The following is a 26,890-nucleotide window of genomic DNA, read 5'->3' on the forward strand; positions in this document are numbered from 1 at the left end:
TGTGTGTGTGTGTTTGTGCGGGAGACCAGCAGTTAACAGGAGCTCCTTAGAGCCGTAGTGTGAGTGTGAGCATAAAGGCCAGACTTGCTGAACGATCACCACATTACCCATAAGTATGAATCAATCTTCTGTTTGGACATTTGGGTATTTACAGACTCACATGAATTCGATCATGTGTTTTCTTTTAATGGTTTCTATGATTTACTACAAACTCTATGGCAGCACTGTCTTCCTGAAAAGTATGCAGATGGTCGAGAGTGGGTGGTATGTTGGGCTGCAGAATGACTGGAGGTCATAGCCGTGGTCACAGCAGATTCACTTGTGGCCAGTTACTGATGAAACTCCTCTTGATGCAATGACATTTAGTGTCCTGATGAGTTCCTCTTCTCTAAATAGATTAATAATGAATCCTTACCCTGAAAAATATCACTTAATGTGACCGTATTTGATCTCCGAAGGGTCCTGAATTCAGAATAGCCTTTTGGGACCAATGTCGATCGCTACGCTAATCTTGCGGTATGATATGTTAGCGTCCAAAATGAATGTTTTGTGCAAACATTCGAATGCAAGCTCCATAAATAGATGTAATGCAATATGTTTAGCCTTGCTCAAAATCCCTAAAATCCCCCCCCAAGTTTATGTGCATTTTTCAGCTAACCTGTGTTTATTTTATCATGCAAACAGTATACTGTAGTATGCAGTGTTGGCATACTGAATGTCCATCAATGCAAGGGGTTGACTGTTAAAAATAATGTTAAAATAAAAAGACGCTGGGAGCCTCCACCCATTTGGTCAACATCCTGTATATTCAGTTTGTTTAAAAATGCCCTGTTTCCTCAGCTCCCTGAAAATCTAATTCGTTTGGCCTCTGCATTGTGTAAGATATATCATGGTCTAGTTCCAGGCAACTTATTGTACACTGGGTTCAAATTAAAATACATTTTTGGCCATTCTTCAGATTACAGAGGGATCATAATTTCTACTGATATGCGCCATGTAAACAGGCAGTAAAGTCATGACGGCCGGATTATGGGGGGGGAACACCAACTACACGAGGAAGTAAATCGGTTCCATATTTTGGTTAGTCACCCGACTTAAATGTGTTTTCATTGTCAGACGGTAAAAGCAGAAAAGAGAGCTGACAGTTCAGTGGAATTCGGAATTTGAACATTAATACCACAACTCTGATCCTTTAAGAAACATCCACCTGTCTGGCAACCTGCCTGGCTCTTGCCACGACATTCCTGCTTTTGATACCTGGAGATGAGACTGTAACCCGACACCCACAATGGCGTTCTCCTCTTCCCGCATTCTTAAAATCAGATCCGAAGAAGATTTAAATGCTCTTATTTTCCCTGCTTGTGAAAACGATTGTTCGGCGGTGAGACGTCATGCCCGATTCCTATCACCCGGGCCCTGTAAATGATACTTTGCAATATCATGTATCTTTGTGTACTCTATATACTCCCTGACTTCGTGGAAAACAGGAAGGTCAGGGAACAACTGAGGTGATAAATACAAGAAGCATCGAAAACAATTAAAAGATTGGGTGCCTGTACAGTATAAAGAGTACAGGAGAAATACATAACTCTAAACAATCCGTCTTATTTTTTAAAAATAAAGATTCAGCAATAGATGTAAAGATAAGGGTTTCCTCCTCACAGCAAGAAGGTCTCTGACTAGATTCTGACAGGGAGTTTTCTGTGTGCAGTTTACAAGTTGTCCCAGATCTCCGGTTCTCCTCCAACTTTCAAAAAAGCTCCGTGAGGTTCATTGATGACACTAACTGAATGAAGGAGTGAATGGCTGTCTGTCTCTATATGTCTTGTGAATGAAAGGCTCTATGGTTGTCCGCCCATAATGTTTATTATAAATGTTTGCATGTCCGGATGACGGGTGAACGGTTGTTTTTCTCTATATTATGTGTAAATGAAGGATGAATGCTTGTATGTCTCTATATAATCTACAGTGTTGTAGATGATGAATGGATGAATGTAAAGATAAGATAAACTTAAAGATGCAGCAACTCCAGAAGCAACCCCAAGTTGCATATCTTCAGATGTTCCAAAGTGACCTCTTTGTCTATTCGAACATATCCTTCTGATCACAAAACATGTTATTCCTTTTAATATGAGCGCTCAGTTGTGCCACTGAACGGATAATTGATTCAGTTAAGTTGAAAAGGCAAGGCATGTGTTTTCTGGGGACTGACCCAGACGCTGTTTGTGCAGCACTCCCCGATGTGCAAACATCTGCCCCACTGTGTCCGATCGGCCGGCTTCAGACAAATGCTCAGTGTCTTCAGACTCGAGCAATTGCCAAAATGATAAGTTAGAGTAATTTGTCTTGCTTTGCCATAAATCAAGTCATTTCTTGGTCCGGCCATGGGGTATGTTTTTATATTTTTCTGGTAAGAGCCATGACTTCCATTCACCGGGCATCGTCTGTCAGCCATAAGTAAAGTGACAATTGTCTGTTGTTTTTAAATCGACACGAAATAAAAACAAGGGACCGAACAGATGTGGCCGTTTTAGAATCCTTTTCTTGGTTTACGTTTCAATTGATGCCTCAGATGATGTTTATGCTCTGTAATGACTATTTAGACATGGAGAACCTGGGTCTGAGATATGGAGCCTGGAGTTCGGTTTAGTTTCTCTCTCTCTCTCTCTCTCTCTCTCTCTCTCTCTCTCTCTTTTCCAATTTTTCTTTTCTGTCAGGAAATGAATGGCAGCCATTATTTAAGTAAAAGACAGCAATTTTAATTTTGTTTTCCACTGGTGTGTTTGGAGAAATGTGCGGAGTTTGTCGACCTTTGATTTACAGACAATTTGACATTTTTAACACCTAATATGAATTGACCTCTTTGTCTAGCTGCGGTTTTGAATGTGGTGGATAACACATACAGAAAAGCCCTAAAGACACACAAAACGGAGTCTCGGGCTTGCAGTAAGAGTGGTTTATTTGGTGGTAATAAAACCAAACGTTGTGTGATATTATCCGGTGTGAGTTGCACTATTTTCAGGCTGTATTTTCTTTAAGGTGAAGCAATGGACCCGCCCAAGCGGTCATGTTTATATAAAGGATTTTACGCGTTCATTCTCTGACTCCACCGGCAGGATCTACAACCTGACGCTTCGTTTGAATGGTCAAATAAAAACGGGCATTTTTGGTCATAAAACACGTGTGAAGTGTATAAACAGATTATGATATTTCCACTTTTAGCTCTCAACAAAGTTAAGACAAACACGCGGGATCTGTCGGCCGCCAGCGCCGAAGCTGTCGCCTTCCACTCTGAGCGTCTGTCCGGCAAAAACATCTCAAGACGATGAATTCAGCTTCAGACGTGGATTGAGTAATTATTATCCTATGGTCTCAAGTACAGTGTATTTGATGACACGCTCATGACACGCATGAGCCAAATAGTTTGAGACTTTCTTTGGATTCAGACGCTCTTGAGTAGAGAAAGATAATTGACTGTCTCCTGGTCTGATGTCCACCTCTGGACCTTTCAGTGGTCAGAGGTGATTTATCTACCTCGGCTTGCTTCTCCGCTTCCCATCGTGCCTTTTTGTCCCGGGAGCTCTCGGAGACATACACCGCTGATACCAACCTACTTTTTTTTCAAAACTCTCGGGATCCAGAACACGGATTGGTAGCAAATTGGTTGAGCGGCTAAGTGATCTCTGAGCTATCCATAGAAACAACAGGGCACTTGTTCTCCGTTTGGTACAGCCCGGTGCTTATGCCACTATACTGAAGAGCAGCTTTGCTCCGTATACACGCATCTTGTTTCTTACCGGCAGCACGGCAAGATAACGCAATGATGCTATTCGGCTTGCTTATTTGAAACGGAAACAACACTGAGTGACTCGATGGTTAGATTTAACACTTTGTTTGACACATCACTATAAAACATCACTTTGTGCGCTATCCCAAGACTGCCTTATTTTTGCTTTTAACTGACTCTTTAGTATTTCCATTGGCTTTAAGTAGAGTAGCGCTCGACTTATTCGTTTATTTATGTTTTTATTTATTTATGTATTCATCAACAACGTCCTCACTCAGAAGAAGCCTGTGCTCCGTCATGACCATGTAGGCACGGCACGGCTGGCTTGGAAAGGGTTATATAAAAACGACCAAACAAATAAAAACAAAACTGGGTTTTGGTCATCCTCATTTTTGTCATGAATTGAAAGGCAACTGAAAGGCAAACTGTTCAAAAGTGATTCTTTTATTTTAATTGGTCAGTTTCACGAAGCTGGTTTGCTCCTGATTTGTGGACTGCTCTGCGTTTTAACAACCAGCTATATTGACCTCTAAATCATGACTACGAAGGCATGCAGGAAAACCTTAAATACACAGGAAAGCTAACACATCGCTCATGTGTAATAAAAAAAAGTAATCAAGATAACACTGTATTCACTAAATTTAAGAATTAGGTTGTTGTCAGTTTTGGTCATGTGTTCACTTTTGCAGGTCCAGGTTTACATAAAGCGCTTGGGTCCAGTTACTCAAACATAAATCCTGGCAAGCAAATGTTCAGTAATATGAAGCTCGGTTATAAAGGTTAGTCACATGTGTAATTAAATGTAATAAGAGATAACACAAGAGCTCTTAAAAGCTCAGAAGAGCTTATTTTGGTCTGCTGATCTGGCTGGTTTTCTGTCAGTAAAACTGTTCAAAAAGGGGAAATAAAAAAAAAAAAACTGAGGAAAATACTATCAAAAGTAGAACGTGGGAGTACACAGAGGTAGACAACATAGCAAGAATTCAGAACTGAAATATTTCTGGCCGTGGAGAAAGCAGAAAATCTTGTTGCATTGCAGAGATGTCTCGAGTTTGAAGAATATTGGATGGAAAGTCCGATTTTCTGTCCAGCGGCAGTGGCAGTTCAGACTGGATTCAGAGTAGATTACCTCTTGGATGATGCTCAGAAATAAATGAATGCATGTGAATGATGGGTCCCCACCATAGTAATTTGTACTTTCTGTGTGTCTGCCTGTGGGTCTGTCTGTCTGTCTGTCTACCAATGGTTCTCTCTGTGTGTTGTGTGTGTGTGTGTGTGTGTGTGTGTGTGTGTGTGTGTGTGTGTGTGTGTGTGTGTGTGTGTGTGTGTGTGTGTGTGTGTGTGTGTGTGTGAGACAGCTCTATGAGCTCTTTCTGAGGATGATGATTTGAACATATTAACATGTGAACTGTGGGTCGGAGCTGAAAATAAAAAAAAAAAATTGGAAAAGGGATCACAGTAACTTAAGCTCCACGTTATACACAGAATACAAATAAATAAATTATTTATTATTGATTTACACCTTTTACAGTTATTTTTTACCGCTGTGCCACTTTTATAGTTTTTATTTTTTCTGTTTCTTGTGAACTGTGTTTTGTTTACAGATATGTTTGTATGTTGTCATTGGTGTCAAGTTGAGCACCTTAAAGAAAAAGTATTATTATTATTATTATTATTGTTGTTGTTGTTGTTGTTTTTGTATGTGTTGTGTTTATTATAAGAAATTTTTGATTAATTTAGTTACCAAGAGCAGGTTGTGTTAGAAAGCCCTTCTTAAAAAACAAGCAAATGCAGTTGGTTTAATGCCCTATAAAAACAGAATCATCATCTCATCCTCCATTCCACTGGTTTTATGTTTTCACAAGAAAAATACTCTGACTCATGATATTTAGTTGATACTCCTATCGATTTATTTATCTATTTTCCACATGCTGTGACCATGTACAGGTATATCCTTGGTATTTGTATACAGTCTGATCAATTATCGGTATATAATCACAGATCTGCTTTAAATTTTTGGTATATTATACAGCTCCCCCAGTGACTCTTAATAGAATGGCCAATTTACAGTCCCACTATCATTCCTGACCCTGATTCATAGACCTTTTGGATGTAAGGAGGCTGTTACTTAAGTTAACTATTCAACATTTATAAAACAATAACAAAATGAAATTAGGGCTTTTGTATAGAATCAAATAAATGTACGAACAGCCGTAAACCTATAGCACCATCATTGTAATGTTTGTCGTTGATGATGGAGATATTAAATGTTGTCATGACCCAGAGACCCAAAGATTTCAAAGTATGTTTTTCAAAGTACAAGCTACTTACCTTCTTATCTACATCTTATCTCCTTTTTTGCCAACAGTATATTTTTCCCCCACTACTTTTTTGTCTTCCAAGTATAGATTGTGCGTATGATCTTCTAGGTAACATTAAAAATAGTATTTGGATCTGCTATAAAATGGCAGATCAAATTGGTGTTGCGCACTCAGGGTACAGTTTTAATGACAACAGAATTCATTATGAGGGGTTGCCGAGGCGACGGAGGCCTGTCCTTGCCTTTCAGCATTTATGTGAGGTGTGGACATTAAATACCCAGAACATTCAAAAAGAAATGTTTCCTGCAGTTAACTGATGTGAAGAAAAATTGACCTGACTGAGAAGGAAAAAAAACAAACACTGATTATATAATCAATTGGATTGGAAACTGGTGTATTAGAACCATTGCAATGCAGTATCTGAGATTTTCTTTTTATGAATAATTAAATGTTTTCAATGTAAAAATAACACATATGAAATGTGTTGAAGGACTTGTCACTGATTCACCTTTTTCTCCTTTGTAAAAGTATAATCTGTACCATAGGCCCCCCCACCCCTCACACACACGGGAACATCTAAGTTTAGTTAGTGTAACAGGAGCTTTCAATGGTCTGCAAGATGATAAACATAATAAAGTCTGCGTTTGAGTAAGTAGTCATATTGATTTGACACGACAAAACAATCAAAGGAGGCTGATCATTTCTGCAACCCTTCCATCCGCCAGTGACTGTGGGGATTTGTCTTTGTCCCCAAGGGGGCACCATACTTACACCTGTCCACATCAAGTGAGCGCGGCCAGTTCAAAAGCATTTCAGTCTCTGAAATATTCTATAAAACAATTTTATTTATGCACGTGAGCATTCTGTTTTTCTCTTGTTGGATTTATTAGTGGCGCGGCGATAATGGCAGTCTGAGTTGTCAGTCAGAGGCTGAAGGCAAGGTTTAGAGACAGACCTTAGCTGCAGCTAAAGCAAGTGATTTATCATTACACTCGTGCAGTTGAGTTCACCTGCCTACTCTCTCCTTCTCAGTGCATTTTTCTTAATCCCTCCTTCTCGTTCTTGCTTCATTCACACAAGCGCAGCTGTCTGTCTACCTCGGCAACCTACCAGACTTCAGCAAAAGCATAAAGTACTTAGCGGTCTAAAAGAGGGAGCAGTTGGCCTTATCATAATCCCTGTTTGGGCTAGAACAAAATCCTAAATAAACTGCTGCAACTGGACACCACTGTTTACCAGGAGCGAGGGGATTGTAGTCGAAGTGATGCAGTGTTATCTCTGTATCCATTCAGCCGTGATGAACAGGAAAAAAAGAAAAAAAGTTTCTGAGTAAGCAAGTTGATGTAAGACCTGAACCGTAAGAGCCTGTTAAGACCCCAAATAAGGTTTTATACATGGGAAAATATGAATATTTATTTATATTTAGGGGAACAAATTGTAAAAAAGTAATGAGGAAGAGATGCTATATTAAAAAATGTACAGTATTTATAGATAATAGAATGATAGAAATACGTAAAAAAAGAAAAGGGTTCGCATGTGTGGTGACACATGATAACCAAATAGCACATGATGTTGAATTGATTAGCCAAGCAACCTAGCGACAGAGCCCGGACAATGCACATCCAATTGTTTTTGTAGCATAGCCTGTCTGCTAATCTGAAGATGACTTTCTTCAAGTTTTGTATTTTCAGAGATTTTTATTTATTTATTTATATTATTTTCAAGAATTACTTGAATAAAATGATAATTATTTCGAAAGAAAACCGGTGATGGGGGGCACACAGACACGCGTGTTGAATGTTAAAACTCAAAATATTAATATGAATTAATTCATTCATGCAAAGTGTATACCGTTTATCCTACACTCAGGGTCACGGGGGTCAGATCCCATCCCAGCTGTCTTTGGGTGAGAAGCGGGGTTCACCCGGTCGGCAGTCGATCACAGGGCCACATATGGAGAAACATAAACAATCATTCTCACTCACACGTCTTGGCAATTCGGGGTCCTCAGTGAACCTTCAGCATGTTTTTGGACCATGAGAAGAAGCTGGAGTACCTTGAGGGAACCCATGGAGAGAACATGCAAAGGCCCACTGTCAGAATCAAACCAGGGACCAACGTGCCTCCCACCAATGAAATATGGCAGTTACTTTTCACAATAGATATGTTACATATTCATGTATTTTGAGCGGTTGGCTCATGCATCACATTGTACATCATATGGACAAGATGGATGGGGTTGAATGCAGACAGTGGCACCTGCATCTTCATGATGTAGAACAAAATGTGCAGTGACTCCATGTAACATCAGTAACCATTCACCTCCCTAAATATCTGTTTAGCGTTAACCGAGATTCATTCCAAAGCAATTGGCTAATTAACAATGTTTTTTGGGAAAATACTAGAAAAAAACATGAGCTGTTTGAACCCGAAGTCTTCCATTACTTAGGAGTGTTTTCCTTTCACATGATCAGAGAGGCAGGGTGCACGGGAGAGATCCTCCTCTGTGCCGTATACACCGAAAAGGTATACTGAAACACACACACACACACACACACACACACACTGACCTTGAGGGTGTTAGCGGTGTTGACATTTGTTTGGATGGTGCCTCAATTCCTCAGACCGCTGCAGGGTCACATGGCTTCACATCAAAGAAGAGAATTTCTTCCTGGGCGACACTGAGAGCTTCGGTGTTTATACTTCAAGTCTTACTGTCAGACTGTCGGACCGTCTGTCTGCAGCGCCGCTCCTGTTCTGCTTGTCTGTCTCTCAGTAACGCTTCTTTAAGCGTTTGAGTTTCTCGTATTGCTCCGTTTTGGACATAAAAATCCACATCGGTTAATTGGAGGGAAAAAAAAATTCTCCTTTCTTACACAGAAAAGCATTTTCACGCTGCAAATTATCCTAATATATGTTAATGTAAAGCAACTCCATTCGTTGAGCAAAAAACACTGTTGCAGACTGTATTTACAAATCACTCAGGTATTATTTAAAATGTGTTTTTTCAGCTACCCCTCGAACACTTTGGATTCACTATTTTTCACACTAAGTCTGAACAGGAATAAATTATTTTTGTAATGCCTGTATCATCCGGTTCAAAATGCTGTTATTTTACTTAAGCTCGAACTCTCTGTGAGATTTGCATTTCACAGTCTGTCACTGGGGTTGAAAGCAGCAGCGCAGAGTAATTCATTTGTATGGTGAGCCGTGAACTCCCCCTTCTTCCCCCCCAAGGATGTGTTTTGTTTTGATGTCCTCCACTGCAGGCAGATGAATGACCACATGGAGGGCCCAGGGGGAGGAGGGGACCTTTGGACATGTTAAAGGACACCTGTGGGGCTTTAGGGGCCTCAGCATGATGGACATGGTTCCGCTTCAGGTGGCAGTTATTTCTCTTAGCCATGGGGAGGGCCAAGGGGGTCGAATTTTGTCTCTTTATAGAGCTCCACAATGACCGCCCACTTTTTTTTTCCCCCCCTGCTCTGGCTGTGGGAGTAAGTTCCCCATTCATTTTCAGAGATAATCCAGAAAATGCACATTTAAATACTTTTAAGTCTGGAAGCCCAGCTTCACAAAGAAAAAAAAAAGGACTTCCCACTAAAGTAAAATGTTTGATTAAATGCAGAAAAAAAAGGAAAAAAGGTAAATCCCATTTACTTTGGAGGAAAATAGATTGAAAGAACAACAGCTTTAAAAGAAAGAAAAATCCGCTTAAAAGAATCCATTTTCCTTTTCAACATGCTCTTAGTAACCTTTATGAAATGACAGATAAAACATATTCATCATATACTTTGGGGTTTCTGCCGGAGCAGACGCTGCGGTTTCATCCTGTCGTAGCTTGTGGAAAACTCTGCTCTGGATGGTTATATATTTATGTCTTATAATAAAAACTACACGGCAAAAAGTCATGTTTTTTTTAGTTCTCAGAACCAAACTGGGCAGGCACTGTTGAGCTCTATGTACGCACAGTACGTGTGTGAGTCAATGCATGCAGCGGCCGCTGTGTCCACGTGTGCGGCGATGTTGTTACACGTCAGTTTTATCAACCAAAATAAACTCATTGGTGTGAGTGGATGTATGTATCACTCCTTTCCCCCTAGACCTTAATTACTTCTCCAACCACCACGCAAATCGTGACAGTCTCGCCCACAGTTGATGATTATATAAATATGATAATATTTCAGGACGTGATCTGTGTGAGTGTGAGTGGGTACGCGAGTGTGTCCTGCCCAATTTACTTTAATATCTTATTTTGGTGGAGATCAGCCGCCAACACAAGCGATGCATTGTGAGAGGGCAATGTGCGCACATGTGTGTTTTCAGGGTTCCAAGCTTCGCCGTGTCTAGTTCAAGGCCTCATTTGTTCCCCCACACCTGATACTGAGCTAGAACAGTGCACCTGAAGAGCTCAGGGTATTTTAGATGAAGAGAAAGGATTGTGTAATTAAACATCGCAGGCTTATCTTCTAGAATATCCAATAATGTTGCAAGGAGACTCAGTCTCCATCGCTACAAGCGCATAAATTTCGCAAAAGTCCGCATTTTTCGACTATTTATCCAAGGATGATGGTACAAAAAAAATGCAAAATATGCACAAGGCGCATACTTTGTAGAAATAAGTCTTCCTGTATGCATCCAGAAATAGGCATTTAAGAGCCTTTGACACATGTGTCAGAAGTTTTCTAGCTTGAATCTCTCTACTCCTTACAAGTCCTTGGGAGGTTGGATTTAATGTTTGGATACTGTATTAGCCTTGAAATTCTGTCAATTTATTTGTGCAATTATAGCATTCCTGCGTCTTATTGCGAATCAGTACAGATACATTCATTTATCCCTATTGTGTGAACGCGTGCGCACACAATCACCAAAACACGCACACACAAACACACACATGCACACACAAAAACACGCAAGCACAAACAAGTGTTTTCAGGTCACAAGATAGAGTGATGTGATGGTAATTTTATACAATTCTTTATGCATAAACAAATCAAACTGCATGTGATTTGTGTAGTTTCACAGCACATCATTCATTTGGATAAAGATTTCATATCGCTCTCTTCCATTTGATGCTTGGTGTATTCTTGGGCCAAAGGTTGATGAATCATTTTCCTACCATTACATCACCACTGATGTACTCTTGACCAGGGCCCTTGGTAGCAACAGCTCCAAAAGAGCGGCTGAGATTGGGTACGCCATGTGTGAACCTGTGTTACTGTGTTAAAATCAACTGGCTGTTACTGCCAAAGAATAATCGAGTGTTAAAAATGGGGTTCATTTCAGTTCAGTTCATCACAAACTTTAACTAGTATTCAGACAACTAACCCAGTAAAGACACTTTGCTGTTGGCACTTGCAGCCAATGCACACGTGTATGACATGTTTCAATGTGCCAGATCTGCTCAGGGTCCAAAGGTCACCCGCAGGGCTCATAATGTCAGTCTTATGTTTCAGCCATAGAAAGGTCCTCTGTTCCACACTGAATAGGCACTGAATATCATCTTCCGAGAGATAGAGAAAAATTTTGGTGAGTTAAGAAAAAAAAAGTAGAAGAACAGAAATAGGACTTGTTTAAGAAGAGTCCAGGAAAGGGAAGAGAGGAATTCAGAAGTCATGTTTTCAAATATAAGGATGGAGAACTTAATGATAGGTTTTAGTGGCATAGGATGTGGAACTGTGTCATATCTATTTTATTCGTGATTTATGGCTCTGAATGCATACATGTATATACAACATGTACTGTGCATTAAGTTAAAAACTAATGTTAGTGCTCTTTACATGTAATGTATGCACGCATGCATCCATGCATGAATGAATGAATGCATGTTTTGTGTGTTGGGTATGTCTGTTTCCCTCAATACATAATGGGTTCATGGTGGTCATACGAGAACCTGTAGTAAACCCTGCTTCCACACATAGAGGATGCTCTATATTTGGTAGTTGGACCGAGGCTTCTGACCCTAACGCTGACCCCACACCTGCCCTATGTGTGTTTGTGTGTGGTCATGTACAAGATAGAGACACTCACACACACCCACAAGACATACCAGGGCCTGATGGATTTCAGGGAGAGAAAAGTTAACAAGGGAAAAGAAGACAGAGAATTCTTTGCAGTTTCAACAATGATTTCAAAATTTGGAATCCACTGGATTCCCCCTATTTATGGTCGTTTTTTCTATGTATTGACCTGGAATGAAGGTTAATGCGGGAATGAGTTTGGTCACGCTTTTGTTTATGCTCACCAATGACATTGAGTATTTCCACCTTCACGACAATTGAAGACAAGTTTTTTTTGTTTTTTTTTACATTTTTTTTTTTTATATTTTTCACCCCCCTTTTGTATCTGGATGCTATAAATTCAGAAGGTGTTTATCACTCCTTTTTTTTCCTTTCAGATTGTACCACACAGCTTTCGATCGCTGCTGTTTTACAATCTCATCACATGAAAACCGTGATTCATGATTTACAAGCGAAAAAAAAAAGCCTATGTGGTTTTTTTGAAAGATGACACATTGCATACTGCAGTTTTTCATCTAATGTGTGAAGAGCTCTTCCATGTGTGCATGTCCCATGTTGTGGTGAGTCCTCTGTGTGCTACATACACACACACTCACACAAATGCACACACATGCTTGTGCAGATTAATCTGGTATTGTCGGATGATGTCTTCAAGGTAGTTGGCTTGATAGTTTTTCCATATGGCCAAACCTACCTAGTGTGTGTGTGTGTGTGTGTGTGTGTGTTAGACAGCGAGAGAGAACGAGAGAGAGCAATCACTGTCAGCAAATGCGTGACTACCCTCTCAGTTCTCGTTCCTTATTTAGGTCTTAGGGTTCAAGGGTCACGGGGGTCCAGAGCCGGTATGAATGACTGCCTGTTATCAGGTAGCCAACAATATGTTTGTGTGTGTTTGTGAGTCGAATGTGCATGTATTTAAAAAGAGGGAGAGAGGGAGAGCGACAGGAAGCAAGAATTGACTGACAGAAGGAAAGAGACACGCTGGGAGCCGGCGTGATAAAACAGAAATAAAAACACAAACGGGAATTTGAGGAGCATAAGCTGGAAAACGTTCAGATGCTGACAGAGACACCACAGCAGCGTGCTGGACTACAAGGCGGCGATATGCTCAAGCAACAAAGCAACTAATTTACTTCTTGCTCTTGTTTTTCCACCCGGCTGTCTGCTAAATGCATTAATTCCTTAACCTACCCGGTCATTTCCCGACTGTAAGGGGAAAAACATGCAAGTTTATGATATAAAGAACTGCTGCTATTGTAATGAGGAGTCTTAAACTTTCAAAATATATTTTTAAAAAACTTTTTTCATGGCTTACACTACTGATAAGTGACTATAATGATCATGTTTTTGCTAAATAATAAAATACTGGTGAACTCAGGAATGATTGGTTGCGTCTGAAAAATACATGTTTCTTTATGCCTGCATTATCATTTCTCCTTTTTTTCATTTTTCTCTCCCTCTTTCCCTCTCTTCCTACCTCCTGCATTCTCTCTATTGCCCCTTTACCCCTCCTTTCCCCTCATTTCATGACTCCCCTTTTATTTCTCCTGCTAATTGCCACTTCGTTGTAGCATCCAGGGAGCCCGGAGCTCATTAATTGCTGAAGAGGAGACAGGTGGCGCCACAATGTTATGATGCTTCTTTTTATTGTGTGTGTCAGGTTATTGTGTTCATGCGGAAGCATGTTTATTTGCATGAGCTTGTCCTTTTTCTGTGTGAATTTATATATGTGTGTGTGTGTGTGTGTGTGTAAGTGTGTGTATTTGATTCCTAAACTCATGTGACTGTGTGTGCGGTGTCCTTGCTTGTTAGTGGGGCAGAGCCCCTTCTCACTGTAATCTCTTTGTTTATGCAGTGCGAAAAGGGTCTGGTGGGGGCATGAACTCCCCACGCTCTTATCCCACTGTGCCACTCACCCCTAGTAGACCTTAATGCCCCCACCACTACCCTTCCAACACCCTGCTTTGCTTCCACCCCCCTCGCATCTGACTCAACTCCTGCCCAACTCTCTCTGTCATCTCTCCCCTTCCTTCCTGTCTGACTGTGTTAGCGTCAGATATTTAAGCTCTGCATTAAACAGCGGATCGGCAAAGACGTGCCCGACCACACTGCGTGGATGTATTCCGTGATGGTCTGTATGGGTCGGCAGGTCCAGTAACTTGTGCTGAGAAATCAATGTATGCCAACGTAATGCATTTTAATGACATGCACATTTGAGACCTCGATCATGTCCACTTATTTTATTTTAAGGTTGTGTCATTGAAATCGGCACTTGCAAATTCTGAAATCCAAAAGATTCAGGAGGCATTTCTCTATTTTTGCTTTTTCATAATATGCTTGGATTTGATCCAAGCGCCCGACTGCACGAGTGTTGTAATAATATTGGTGGTGAAGCCAACACTCTCCACAGTATATCCTCCTTGGACCCTTGATTGAATATGGTTTGCATGTTTAACATCTCTGTTATTTAATGGGATCTGATAGGTGCGGCAACATGTCTGTAGTTCTGAGGAAAATCATGTCCAGGGACACTTGGTCTACAAATCCACCCTAAATGAGACGTCCACAGATGCGGACGTCGGGTTTTAAGGAATTGAAGGCTGTAGAATGTTACAACAAAAACAAAAACAACGGGACAGTTGGGCTTTCTTCACTGGGGGCAAAATGGTGTAAAGCGTTACTTGTTTAATCCCAATCCAATGGTCCCTGAACATCACATTTTGGGTTGCTTTTACAGTATTTTATGGAAATTCAGACTGAGTGTTCCTGTATGTGGACATCACTTTCCTCAAAAACTGCATCATGTCAAGTGATGACGCTTAGATTTTTTGTCATACACTTGTCAGGTGCCAATGAGCTCAAATTGCAAAGAAAATAGCTAATTCAAACCACATTACTTGGTTTCTTTGGGGGCTATGCCTTCCAAGAAGTGTGATGAATATCAATCTGTTTTTCTGGCTAAATAAAATTTGGTCTGAATAACGCCTGCAAAAAAGGTCACATCGACATCCTCTACGATAAACTTCACTGAGCAGGCTTACATACAGTATTCGGTACAATTCTATAATAAAAGATAGGAAAAGATATATCCCTTAGGAAATTTGTTCTCGGTCATAATAAAATGCAGTACATATGGTTCGTATAAACTCACCGTTCTACATGCTTTTCCTTAAACACACTCACGGGCATGCGCTGACCGTGTCGACGGGTCGCTCATCGCACTTATCAGACCTCCCCTCGGATATTACGGCATACAAGCATACAACTTACGTCAAGATGTATATCCGAAATACCCGTTAACAGATAAGAGGGCTGTGGCTGTTACACGGGTCGGGATTTGGTCATTATTTCCGAAACGATTCAACCAGTCAGTGTTCTCCATCTGAACTGTGAAGATAATCAAATCACACATACAGTCACTTCATTCTGGCCTGCACCTCCAACCTTTCTCACATTGCTCTACTTTGATGTTTTCACTAAAACACTCTTTTCACTCTCTGGTTGTTTGGTAAAGTCTATGAGAAAGAACAATTACAAAGCAGTAGTGTTTTGTATAACAGATGGTATTATCCGTGGGTCAAATGGTGGCCTTTTGGCAGTTCCGGAGAAGCTGGTGTTGTGGACAATGATGTGTGAAAAATGAGCGCATATTTGTGTGTCTGGGTTGATGTGTGAATATCCATGTGTTCATGTGTTCTTGCAGGTGTTCTGGTCAGAGGCAGCTCGTAGGTCAATTCACTGCCCCCCGATGTCTTTCATTTCTATTTGGCCCCAAACAACAGCCATAATAGGCCCCTTTTTATTCCCCTTTCTTCAGCTTTTATCTTGTCTCTCGCTTTTGTGCCTCGGTGTGATTGTATTGAATTCAATTAGTTGTGTTTTCGAGACTCTACGTGTGTCTACATGTGTTTGCCGCATCAGATCCGTCCCCCCGAATCCAAACTGGACATTTGGAATCGGAGGTTCGTCTTAATTATAATTATTTATCCACAGTATTAACATTATTGCTGTTTGACATCTCTTCTGTCCAATATGCAATCGAGATTTTAACCATTGTATCCTTTAGAACAACCCAAAACAAGGAATTCCTTTTAATGTTAACACAAAAGTGCTTTTGCACACACTTTACAAAAATCTTTTCATGCAATAACACATCTGTCAAACTGAATGAAATGTTATTCAGTGCTCCACGGGTCAATTGTGATACTAAACATAATCAAAATTAATTTCGGCTCACAATTTTTCAACTTCGTTTTATAGCCCCTTTGCTCGGGGAAAGTAACACGATATCGGTCCTATTGAGAGAGACTTCCTATCCAGAAAACACTGAGTTTGCCAGAGGGGAGACCCCGTCATTAATTTCAACTCTACTGTAAAGCAACTGAGGGTAATTTAAATATTTATCACATTGTGATCACAGCGGTGGATTAAGGAAAGTCATTCTCTGGTTTGTTGCGGTTCGCCTGAGTACCACTATCCGTGTCAATGTTTTTATGGTGGTTGTAAAGCGATCTGGAGAGCGGTCTCACAGTGACAACAACAAGCTGTAAAAACCTTTCCCGGCCCATCATTAGGCCTTCATCATTTTAAATAACTTAACACCTTTCAAGTCTTGTGTGTGTGTGTGCTTGTGTGTGTGTGTGTCTGTGATACTCTTCCTATATATTCCTATGAATTAATCAGCGAGTTGCTGACTTGAAATATGACGTGTGTGTGAATGTGACAGGAGACGCGAGGATTCCTAAATGCTGATCCTTATATACATTATGTCCCATAAATCAGTTTGAATGCCATCTTTAAATCTCTTTTCTTAGTCTCTCCTCACAACTTTTTTTCACAATATCATTGAGGACATCTGCCTGAATTCATCTCATGGGTGCGATCGCAGTGCTTTTGTGAACTCATTCTCAATTTGAGTAAAATTGCACATATAAGTCTAGGGAAATAGCCATGTGGCCATTTTTCTGTCATCATTTTACACACATGACCGTCTAAAACCTCGACCCCATACAGTTTTCCTTCTCATCTCCTGCGTTTCTTTCCTCGGAGCATTCAGGCAGAAAGGATTGCTATGTAAATGCGCCGGTGAAAAGGGATGAATGGACAGGTTTAAAGCAGATTATCTTAAACTGCTTGTTAGTATAAGTCATGCTGAAATGAATGGGGAGGGATTAGCAGATAGGCTGCTGTGCTACAGAGGTGTTTCCTTAAAAAGGATTTAATCTTCTGTCTGTTAGTCAGTTCACACGTCTCAAAAAGGGATAAATGCTTCAAAAAGTCAACCAGAAAAAGGTTTAGGTGGTCTATAAATCAATTTTTGAACAATTGAAAATCCCCTCACCAGTGCAGTTGAATGACAGAATTTGCACATTAAAACCAATGACGAACAAGTCTATTTATATGATCTGAGGAAATTCAAGTCTCCTATTTTACAGTTTCCCTCACACACAGTAATGTTTAATGTTATATTCTATTTCCAGAAGGGTTACGTTTGATATTCGGGTCGAAGAAAGCCCGTCTTCATACTTGCTGTCCTATCTTGCCAACTGCAGAGTTGTTTATGTAACGAACGTACAGCTCCTTATCTCTGTACTGATGGGTTTGGTGGTCTGAGGTACGGTCAGGGCACAGAATGTCCCAAATTAGTGACTCTTATTTTATTTAACTTCCACTTTTTCAGTCACTCTCCCTTCCTATTCTAATCAGCCTTCTCAACCCTCCTCCATAGCTCCTCCACCACCAGTCCAATATCCATGCTGACCACCGTAGCCGGTCATTCTTCCCTGATCTCTATCCCATTAATACTCATCCTCCATTTGCCCAATGTGTGTGTCCCGGCTGCATTATAGAATTATAGAATTATAGCATTATAGAATCCATTTTTTAAGGCTCCTTTCCTCATTACTTGGTATTGCATAGTTTGTTCTCCAATAAGTTACCGAAGACTTTCTCCCTCCCTCACACACACACAGACACACACATATACACACACGCACGCATGCATGGAAGCATGCACACACACAGCTTCACAGCCAGAGGGGATTGGGGGCAAATGCTGTCGCAGTTTTTAAAAGGCTTCCTGTTGTTTGACATGCTCAAAAATGACATTCTGGTTCACTGGCGGAGGGGAGTGGGAAGAGGAATGGGGGCGAGCAAGATGTCCGTGTATGTTCATTGGTATGTGTCCATGTGTGTTGGGGGGAAACGCATTTATGTCCAAAAAACTTTTAGGGGTGCAGGAATAAGTAACGTAGACCAATTTAAACTAACACCTATGTGCACACACATGTTGTTTTTCATGGTCTTAGTGTCTGCACCTGTCAATGTCTGGTATTGGTATTGCTTCCAGTGTTTACTATGCTCATTTAATCAACTTTAAATGTGTGAATTATCACAAAATTACACAGGTAGGATTACTTTATACACTGTGTGAAAAACCCAAATCATGAATATAGAATGCAAACGTCAGTGAGACCTGTCGTTTAATAAATGAAGCCATTTGTCTATCAGTGTGTTGTAGCCTGTGAGGTATCAGCTGAAAAAGCAGTGTGTAGCAATCCTACACACATCGCTTCCACTCTCTAATTCATTGTTTAAATGCATTCGTATTTCCGGCACAGACAAAGCAATATCACTGCACGATTATTTAATTCAGTTGGCCCCAGCTGGGCTCACAGAATGACCGTGCCAAGAACCATTTGGCATTCAGAGACGCTTCTGCGCTCAGAGTCCATACCATAATATGTAAAACATAAATAATATACTCATATGTTCATGTTTTAGGGTTACTTTGAAAAAAATATGTTATTAAATAACAGGGTGAAACCAATTAAGCATTATTAAATTGTATACCAAATTTAAAAAAAAAGGACATTGTTTCACTTCATTTAAATATCTTAGTCTCATTCTATCCTTTTTAAATGACGGAACTTTTAATCATAAAAATCTAAAAGCTGCTGTGTCGACCTTTAGCTGGCACACTTTGGTTCTGTGTGAATGAGCTCAGTCATAGAGACATGGGTTTTTTTTGGCATTATTGCAGAGTGGTAGTAGAGGTGGCTTTGAGCACAATATTTACCATTTATTAATGTATTTTTTATGAATAATAAAGAAACGCTTGGTTCATTTAAAGAATGATTATTTCAATGCTTTATTATATTTTTCCATGGTGTAACTATAAAACTCTCTAACTGTGGTGTAACTACATACTATAAAATTCAAGTATATCATTGTATTTATAGTGGATTATTGTTTTTCACGGTGTCCTGCCGCCTCCACGCCCTCCACAAGAGCCATCCCTTGCAGTAGGAGACAGTGTCCTGTTCTGTGTGACAAATGGCGAAGGGCGTTCAGGTCTGGAATTTATGTTCACTGTGTCTCTTTAAGAGAAATAAACAAAAACAAAAAAACAACAGTTAATTTTAATCATTTTGCCTGAGTGTGCTGATGACCCATGTTGACATGCGACTTTCTTTATTTTTCTTGACCCCATAAAATGCAAAAGTCAAGCCAGTCTTGGTGACGCTATCAAACAGTTAATGTGGGAAAAGTCCGCCACTTAAAATGAGATTAGGAAGACAGAAGAAGAATAGGACGGGACCGGGGCATGACTGTTTATTTATGCAGTGATTTTTCCTCTCATCGAGGAGAGAGGGAGCCAGGCTTCCTTTTGTTCGTCACTAATGAACAACGTGAACGAGTGTGAGAAAGAAAAGAAGGGCATAGAACAGCGGCAGCTACAAACGAGACGGATTAACATGAAAACAAAAACAGTTTGCCACTTCAATTTAGCATCAACTCGGCAATCAGCATTTTGCGTTAGAAAACTTGTTGCGCGGGGTCAGGTCACTAATTCATCTTGCGAAAGCGCACGCACACATGCACAGCGTTTTCTAATATGAGCAATGACGGGGACGGCTCTGAAAGCAAGGTGGTCTTCGAGAGATCGGTTTCTAGAATTTATTTGACGCTGCAGACGTTTCAGGTCGACATATAGGCATTTCTAAATACTCGCACTCCTTAGAATGAGTAAATCAATAAATAAATGAATAGAATCAAAGCTGTGGAAAAAGTGGAGGGCAAAAAAACATTTAGAGTAGTGATACTGGTGGAAACTCAACTGCCATTCAGGTAGTTTAGCTTGGTTTTACTATTTTTTAGAATCAAATTTTTGGCCCGAATTCTAAAGCGATAAAAGTCGTTCCATTCTGTCAAAACGCACCAAGAAGGATCTTGTTCAGACTGTAACCGGCGAGACACGTCATCCTCATCAGGTGTTTACACTTTATGCCTTAACTTCGCATAACAAAAAGATCTGCATGTATTTTTGCTTTTACTGCTCAAATACACAACGTGACTGATTGTTAGCTGCCATCTCTTGACCACTCAGAGCATTTTGGGGCCTTTTGTTTGTATTTTCTTTAATGATCTCCCGAGTTCTGCCCAATTATCTTCAATTTGGCAGTTGCCCAATGTTACAACTGCTCGAACCCCATTTGTTTAGCCGATGCGCAGCTTTCATGCGCCCGTTCTGCTTTCTTGTTCGACTAATTCATGCACAAAATGAAAAGTGCAAACTGTTATCTTTAGCCGTTAAAGGCACATCGTCCCACATTTCCAGCTGGTTGTTTTCAATACACTCCCTACCCTCCTCCTACCTTTTTACGAAACCCCATCTTTCTCCTGTCTGCTCCCTGCCCCCCGTTTTCTCTCTGCCCACGAGTCCCTCCACCCGGCTACCCCACTCCCTCCCCCACGTCTGTGAGTGGGTCAGCCTTCCCTCACAGGCAAGTGAAGTAAACTCCCCACTTTTATGCTTCTCCCACTCCTCTCTCTCTCTCTCCCTCTCTCTCTCGCTCTCTATCTCTGTCTCTCTCTCTCCCTCTCTCTCTCAGCTGGGCTGCTACTGTCAGACCGGGCTAGAGGACAATCAACTGCAACTGCTGCTGCTGCCACTGGTGTGTTCTGTGTGGTGTGGACTTTCTCACATTGCAGTCAACACACACACACACACACACACACTCACACACACACACTGACACAGAAGCTTGCCCAGTACTGCCCCCAACATGGTCTCTTTCTCTCTCTCTGGCACATACAAATACACAGTGAGAGGGAGAGACAGTGTGTGAGTGGCGGATCCTGCCGTGTGGAGTGTACTCAGGAGAGGAGTGGAGCAGCAGACTCTACCATGCCAGTGCAGGGAGAAGGGCTGAAGTGCTGTCTTGCTCTCTGTCTCTGGAGCCGGAGTCCTCTGCTGTTGCTCGGACTGTTCTCTTTGCAAGCACTAGCCCACGGTGAGTTGCAGAAAACTTTCCATCTCCTTGACTCCTTAAAAAAAATTTTGGGGGTGTTTTTAATTAGTTTGCTGTGTTCTTCAACTAAATGGCATTTTTTTTTGTTTTTTTTTTTCATTTCATCATAAAGCACATGAATCATGTCAATAGATTCGAGTCGTATTTATAGAAACAAAATTAACACTTGAGCGATATGACTGTTGTTAGCCAATGTGCAATAGTTTATTTGATTACTTTTTCAATTTTAAAAAGTATTTGGATTTATCGATGTTGTAAGTAAAGACTCAATTGGCTACTAAAAGTGAAAAGTCCAAGTGACATTTTATTTATTTAATGCAATTATTTGAAAGGATCTCAGACCGGGCAGAGTATTATTAGTGTTATTGCTGTCATACACTGACATTGTTAACGTTACCCACATCAGACACATTGTCTGTGACCATGTTTGGTATCCGATGTGTGATTGGTGTGGTGTCGGAGCCAGAACGTGTCAGATTTTATAGACTGTTATGTTTAGTGTTATGCGTATCGTTAATATCGAACAGGTTGGCGCTGCTGTTTTCCCACTTACACGGTTAACCGCAGGTAACGTCCTCTATCGTTTATCTTTCGCGTTTCAGATTTGCGGAATATATTCAAATCCTAAGATACGAGCTCTGAACTTTTTTTCAGAGTACCTGCATGAACCCGAATCATTGCGAGCGCTGGCGTCTGCAGATCATTTTCATTTTGTCTTTTATTTTTGAGCCATTGAATCATCAGTGATTGTTTCAGCTGGAAGCTCTGAAGTCAAGCCAGTAAAGACTCATACCTCATACTGTGTGTTATGTGCTGAGATTGTCCTGTGACCTCTGCTTGCATGTCATCCCCTCTTTCTCATCCATCTTTCCTGTCATTGTCAGTGGCTGAGTCGGCTTCCCTACCGAGCTCATGCTGAGTTACCTCTGCCTTTGATTTACTCTGCTTGATGATGCTGTTTTTGTATGAAACGCTTGCATAACGTTGGATTTCGACCAAGTGTTCTCTTGTTCGTTCCAAGTCATTCTCACTACGACTTTTTATATATATATGTCCTGAGGGATTATGTCAAATACAACTAGACCTGGGATTGTTATCCGAATGGCCACTTCACTTCTGAAGGCGGGGAACAAGTGCAGCTGGACCTTTGACCCCTAAAACTGGTTACTGCGGGACGCAATTCAATTCCCCTTAAAGTGTGGTTAATATATTTTTGCGATGTGTGTTTCGGACCACGATCTGCTACAACGTCATGTGTTGAGTCTGTGTGTGAGATTTTTGTTCGTAATAATGGCAAGATCTGTGCAATAAGCCAACCGGAAACTAGTAAACTGGTATGAAAATATATTCCTTCCACTCTGTGACCACCCTAACTCTCATGTAGCCTGTTTTATTCCCTCAAGAAGTTATTTCTTCCAGTTTCTATATCTTTTCCTTACCGACCAAAATTAGTTCAAATATATATCTTGGCTGTGATTCTGATTGTGCAATTTTCTGATTTAACCTACGTGGTCTGTGCTTTTTGGTCTTAAAGGGTAAACCTATGCTCTTGAGCAATGTCGAATCAGCATCCGAAAAGCACCGATTCATTTTGTTTACGTATCGGCGACTGAGTCAGCGACGGGCTAATTTATAGGTTCATGCAGACATGATTGATTGTCCTGGAAATGGATTCAGCTGTGACTCAGCGGGCAAATATTTGTGTGATAAAAACAGGGGGGGGGGAGCAGATGGAGAGGTAGATTTTTATTTATATGAATATCTGTACCTCCCTCTTTGTATTCCATATACTCAGTGTACTTTTAACTAATTTCTCTTGCAACAGCATACAGGTGTTTGATGAAATATGTGGGACAAAACTTAGCCAACATTAATTTCCTGTTTCTGTGGCCACAGATTGATGAGGGCCATTGCATGTTTTACTCGGGCAATAGATGACATTGTAGTTGTGACTTCTGTAAGGTTACAGTTTTCCCTCGCAGCACGTCCGGGCAATTATCCATGCAGCAAGCATTTAAGGGCATCGCTTTTCAAGGAGAAACGCAATGTAGGGAATGCACACACTTATGCGCGCTTTATAAATCACGTGCATGGAGATCTAGTGTGACCATCCACCTTCACCAGGCTGCAGCCTTCAATGTGAGTTCTGGGAAGTGAAGAGTGAGCGTGCTAGCTTACATTTCATTGTCCTTGGTGGAAAACAAAAAAAAAAAAAAACCCAACCCGCACTGCTGTATCAGTTTTCACGGTCAAAGCTCTGCCAGTTGCTTTGCTTTTGTCACTACTTGCTAATGAGAATCTGGTTGTCTGTAGATTTTTAGGCTTTGTTTCAACAGTATTAAACACCTACCCTGTATGTAGACAAAATAATTGCTTTGCATGTGTTGTTGACCGCGTCCAGCAAATGCTGAGAATGTGCAGCACCATTCTTCAACCTACATTTCATGGTGGTCACTTCTTAATTTGACTGAAGTTGTTGACCAGTTGTCTCTGCTCCATTCTTCTTCTGTGTGTGTCAAGGAACCCCTGCTAGATTGTTTTAGCAGATTTATTCTAAAAAAAAATAAAAAGTTTGGAAACTATTCAGAGGATCTGTAGTACAAGATAATTACAAATAGAGTTAAATTAAGTTCAAACATGGTGATCTATTACCTTTTCAGCCACAAAATTCTTTGCGCATGGGGATCCTTTCTCACAAAAACACGTTCATCTAATAAGATCAAATCCCTATTAAACTGCAGTCATAAAGACAGATTGACCAACTCTATGATAGAAACTCCTCTGATGTTGGGTACACCCGGCTTGGAACCATCAAACCACATTTACCGAAGCATACGAGTCTAGGTCCTCTTCCTGGTCATCTAACTCAGTCAAGAGAACAGTGAGCCAAATCTTCAGGAAGCTTCAGCGTAATGGACATCATGGGGACAATGTCATCATCCAAAAAATCAAGACCCCCACCTCTCCCATGCTTGGACAAATGTGTGCTGTTTGGGTGTGACAGTGACCAAATGTCCCTAATATTTGGAAGGTCAGACAATTCCAAGTTTTGAATTTCTAAATGTTTTGCACCTTAAAGAAAGTTGAGTCAAGTCTTAAAGCCAAGGCAGAGCGGCTAAAATTGGAAAACAAACCAAGCATAGGATACAGGAATACCGTCAGGTCAAACCTCCAATATATCACAGGTGCAGAAAGCTGTTTAACAAAGTTTTCAATGTGAATCTTTTTTTGTACAGAGACACAGATACGTTTTCACTCCCACTCTTTTATTCTCCTCAGAATACTTTATAGTCCTCTGTCTCAAAGCTTCCTGACAGGATGTGCGGAGCTCCTTTTGCTGGAAACTGATACCTTATTGGAAGAGATATGTTGAGAACAAATGGTTGGTGGCTTCCAAGCACCGCTGAGGCCATCTCTTGGCAAATGAGGGCGAACAATCCAAATGGCAAATGTGACCGCTAGATGGTTCAGTGGGAATGTGATTATTAAGGAGGCTTCTTCACACACTGATACGGTTTTTACCGGACATTTAAAGTTGTAAGGTAAGACGAGCGCAGGGCTGGAGGAGTATTGTATCCTGTAAATCTTCTAACCCCTACGCTCGCCAAATTACAAGTCTGGTTCTGACTTCCTATGACAAAGCCATGCTGGTGGAGGGTTGTTTATCTACATGTGTGTTTTGACGGGAGAAAAAGACACACACATACACTCTATTACAGTATTCTTATTTGAAATGTTTATGTTTGGCAGTCAAACACACCCATGACAGTCTGGCACTTTATTGCACGCTGGCTGTCGTGTGATGTGGCATTTTGGCATATTTAAATCCAGCAGTCTAATTTGATCTTTAACACTTACATTGTTATTGTTCTGGGCAGATACTTGATAGCTTTGGGTACAGTACAACACAATACATTGATGGACAGATAACAGGTGAAATGGAACAGTGCAAAGCTGTCTGTCACAGCTGCAGGGTGCAGGGACTATATGGACTTAGGGTTTTCCATGCACTCACACTCCCCACCATAATAGTCACCCCTCAAACTTCTCCTTGTCCCCTATGAGCAATTTTGGATGCTTAAGCCAGGGCAAGAAAACCTCTGTTGTCTTCAAAACAGTTAAATTATAACTGACATATGTCAAGTAAAGTTACTTTGTGAAATTAATTGAAAATGTACCACCCCTTGAGACACAACAATTGCATTTGGATGTCAGAGACTCAATGTTTCAAACGCTCGATACGCAAACCTTCGCCATTTTGTAAACATTGATCCTTCACATGTATAATTACAGCTAAAAAGTCACAATTTGGTGCTGAAGGTATAATTACCTTGATTTTATGCGCATAATTTCACTAGTTGAACACACTGTAGGAGGAAATATTTTTTCCATATTATGATAAGTGTAGGTATGCCAATGAGGACATTAAATTTTAATATTGTTTTTCTTTTTGCATTAATAATGCCTTCTCTTTCCAATTGATTGCATTTGTCATTCTCTGTTTTACCTTCTATCAATCAGCAAAGGGAATGATTAAAAAAAAAAATTGAACTTTGAGGCTGAAGATGAAAAATAAATACAGGCAATTCAAAGTCATTGTGGATGTCAGGATGCCCACTTTGAGCCAAATGGCTTTGCAATTGTGACAGTCGTCATATGCTACGTTTACTACTTAATGGGTGCCCAGCAGTGATGTGTGTGTGTGTGTGGCATGTCAGTTTGTGAAAGCCTGGCTCACAATATGTTTGTCCAGTGAGATAGTACAGAGGAGGCCTGGAGCCAGTGATGGGTGATATTTGCCTTAGTTAATGGGAAGCTAATCACACAGAGTCGACAGCAAGATGCACACAACTATAAACACACTTACACAAACACACATGGAAGCAGAGCCCATTCGCTAATTGCATGTATAGAAAGCTGACATGTGTTCATTTGTCACTCCATGCTAATCCCAAATATCAATTTGAAATTTGAAAATATGTCATCAATGTGAGCAAACACACTGATGACACACACTCTCACACACACAAACACACACACACACACACACACACACACACACATGCTGTCACATGCTACGTCGACCCATATGAACTTAAAGGCTGTAAATGGTAAAAGTACCTGTTAAAGCCTGTGGAGATGACAGAGACGCCACAGACCAGAACACTGGGAAATAAACACATGGCAGCTGTAATGTTAACACCATCTGCTTCCCCCGTTGCCACATGCAAACACACAAGACTACAGTTACAACCAACACACGTCTCATGCACCCACATTCCCGCAGCAGACAACATGGCATGCATGAACGGAGAAATTTGGATCACATCTCCTTCAAAAGACTCGTTTTTGCTTTTGAATGTTGGATTCATTTGAAAGGGCAATGACAAAAAAAAAAAAAAAAAACATTTCTGGTGTCCTCTTACACAGTCCTAGAATATATTTCTG

General features: G+C 40.7%; 1 protein-coding gene across 1 annotated transcript in view; it reads left to right on the top strand.

Moving 5' to 3' along the window:
• Positions 1–26,890, top strand: part of bmpr1ba (bone morphogenetic protein receptor, type IBa) — a 59,234-nt gene that overhangs the window by 15,955 nt on the left and 16,389 nt on the right. The window contains exons 4-5 of the mRNA XM_086174156.1: positions 21,023–21,085; positions 21,237–21,424. Of these exons, the coding sequence (XP_086030282.1) occupies positions 21,319–21,424 (106 nt within the window). The 5' untranslated portion in view covers positions 21,023–21,085; positions 21,237–21,318. The remainder of the gene's footprint in view (positions 1–21,022; positions 21,086–21,236; positions 21,425–26,890) is intronic.

Source organism: Fistularia commersonii, chromosome 26 (genome assembly GCF_037954325.1).
Source record: "Fistularia commersonii isolate RoL2024-O1a breed Wild chromosome 26, RoL_Fcom_v1.0, whole genome shotgun sequence".
In the NCBI taxonomy this organism is placed as follows: domain Eukaryota; kingdom Metazoa; phylum Chordata; class Actinopteri; order Syngnathiformes; family Fistulariidae; genus Fistularia; species Fistularia commersonii.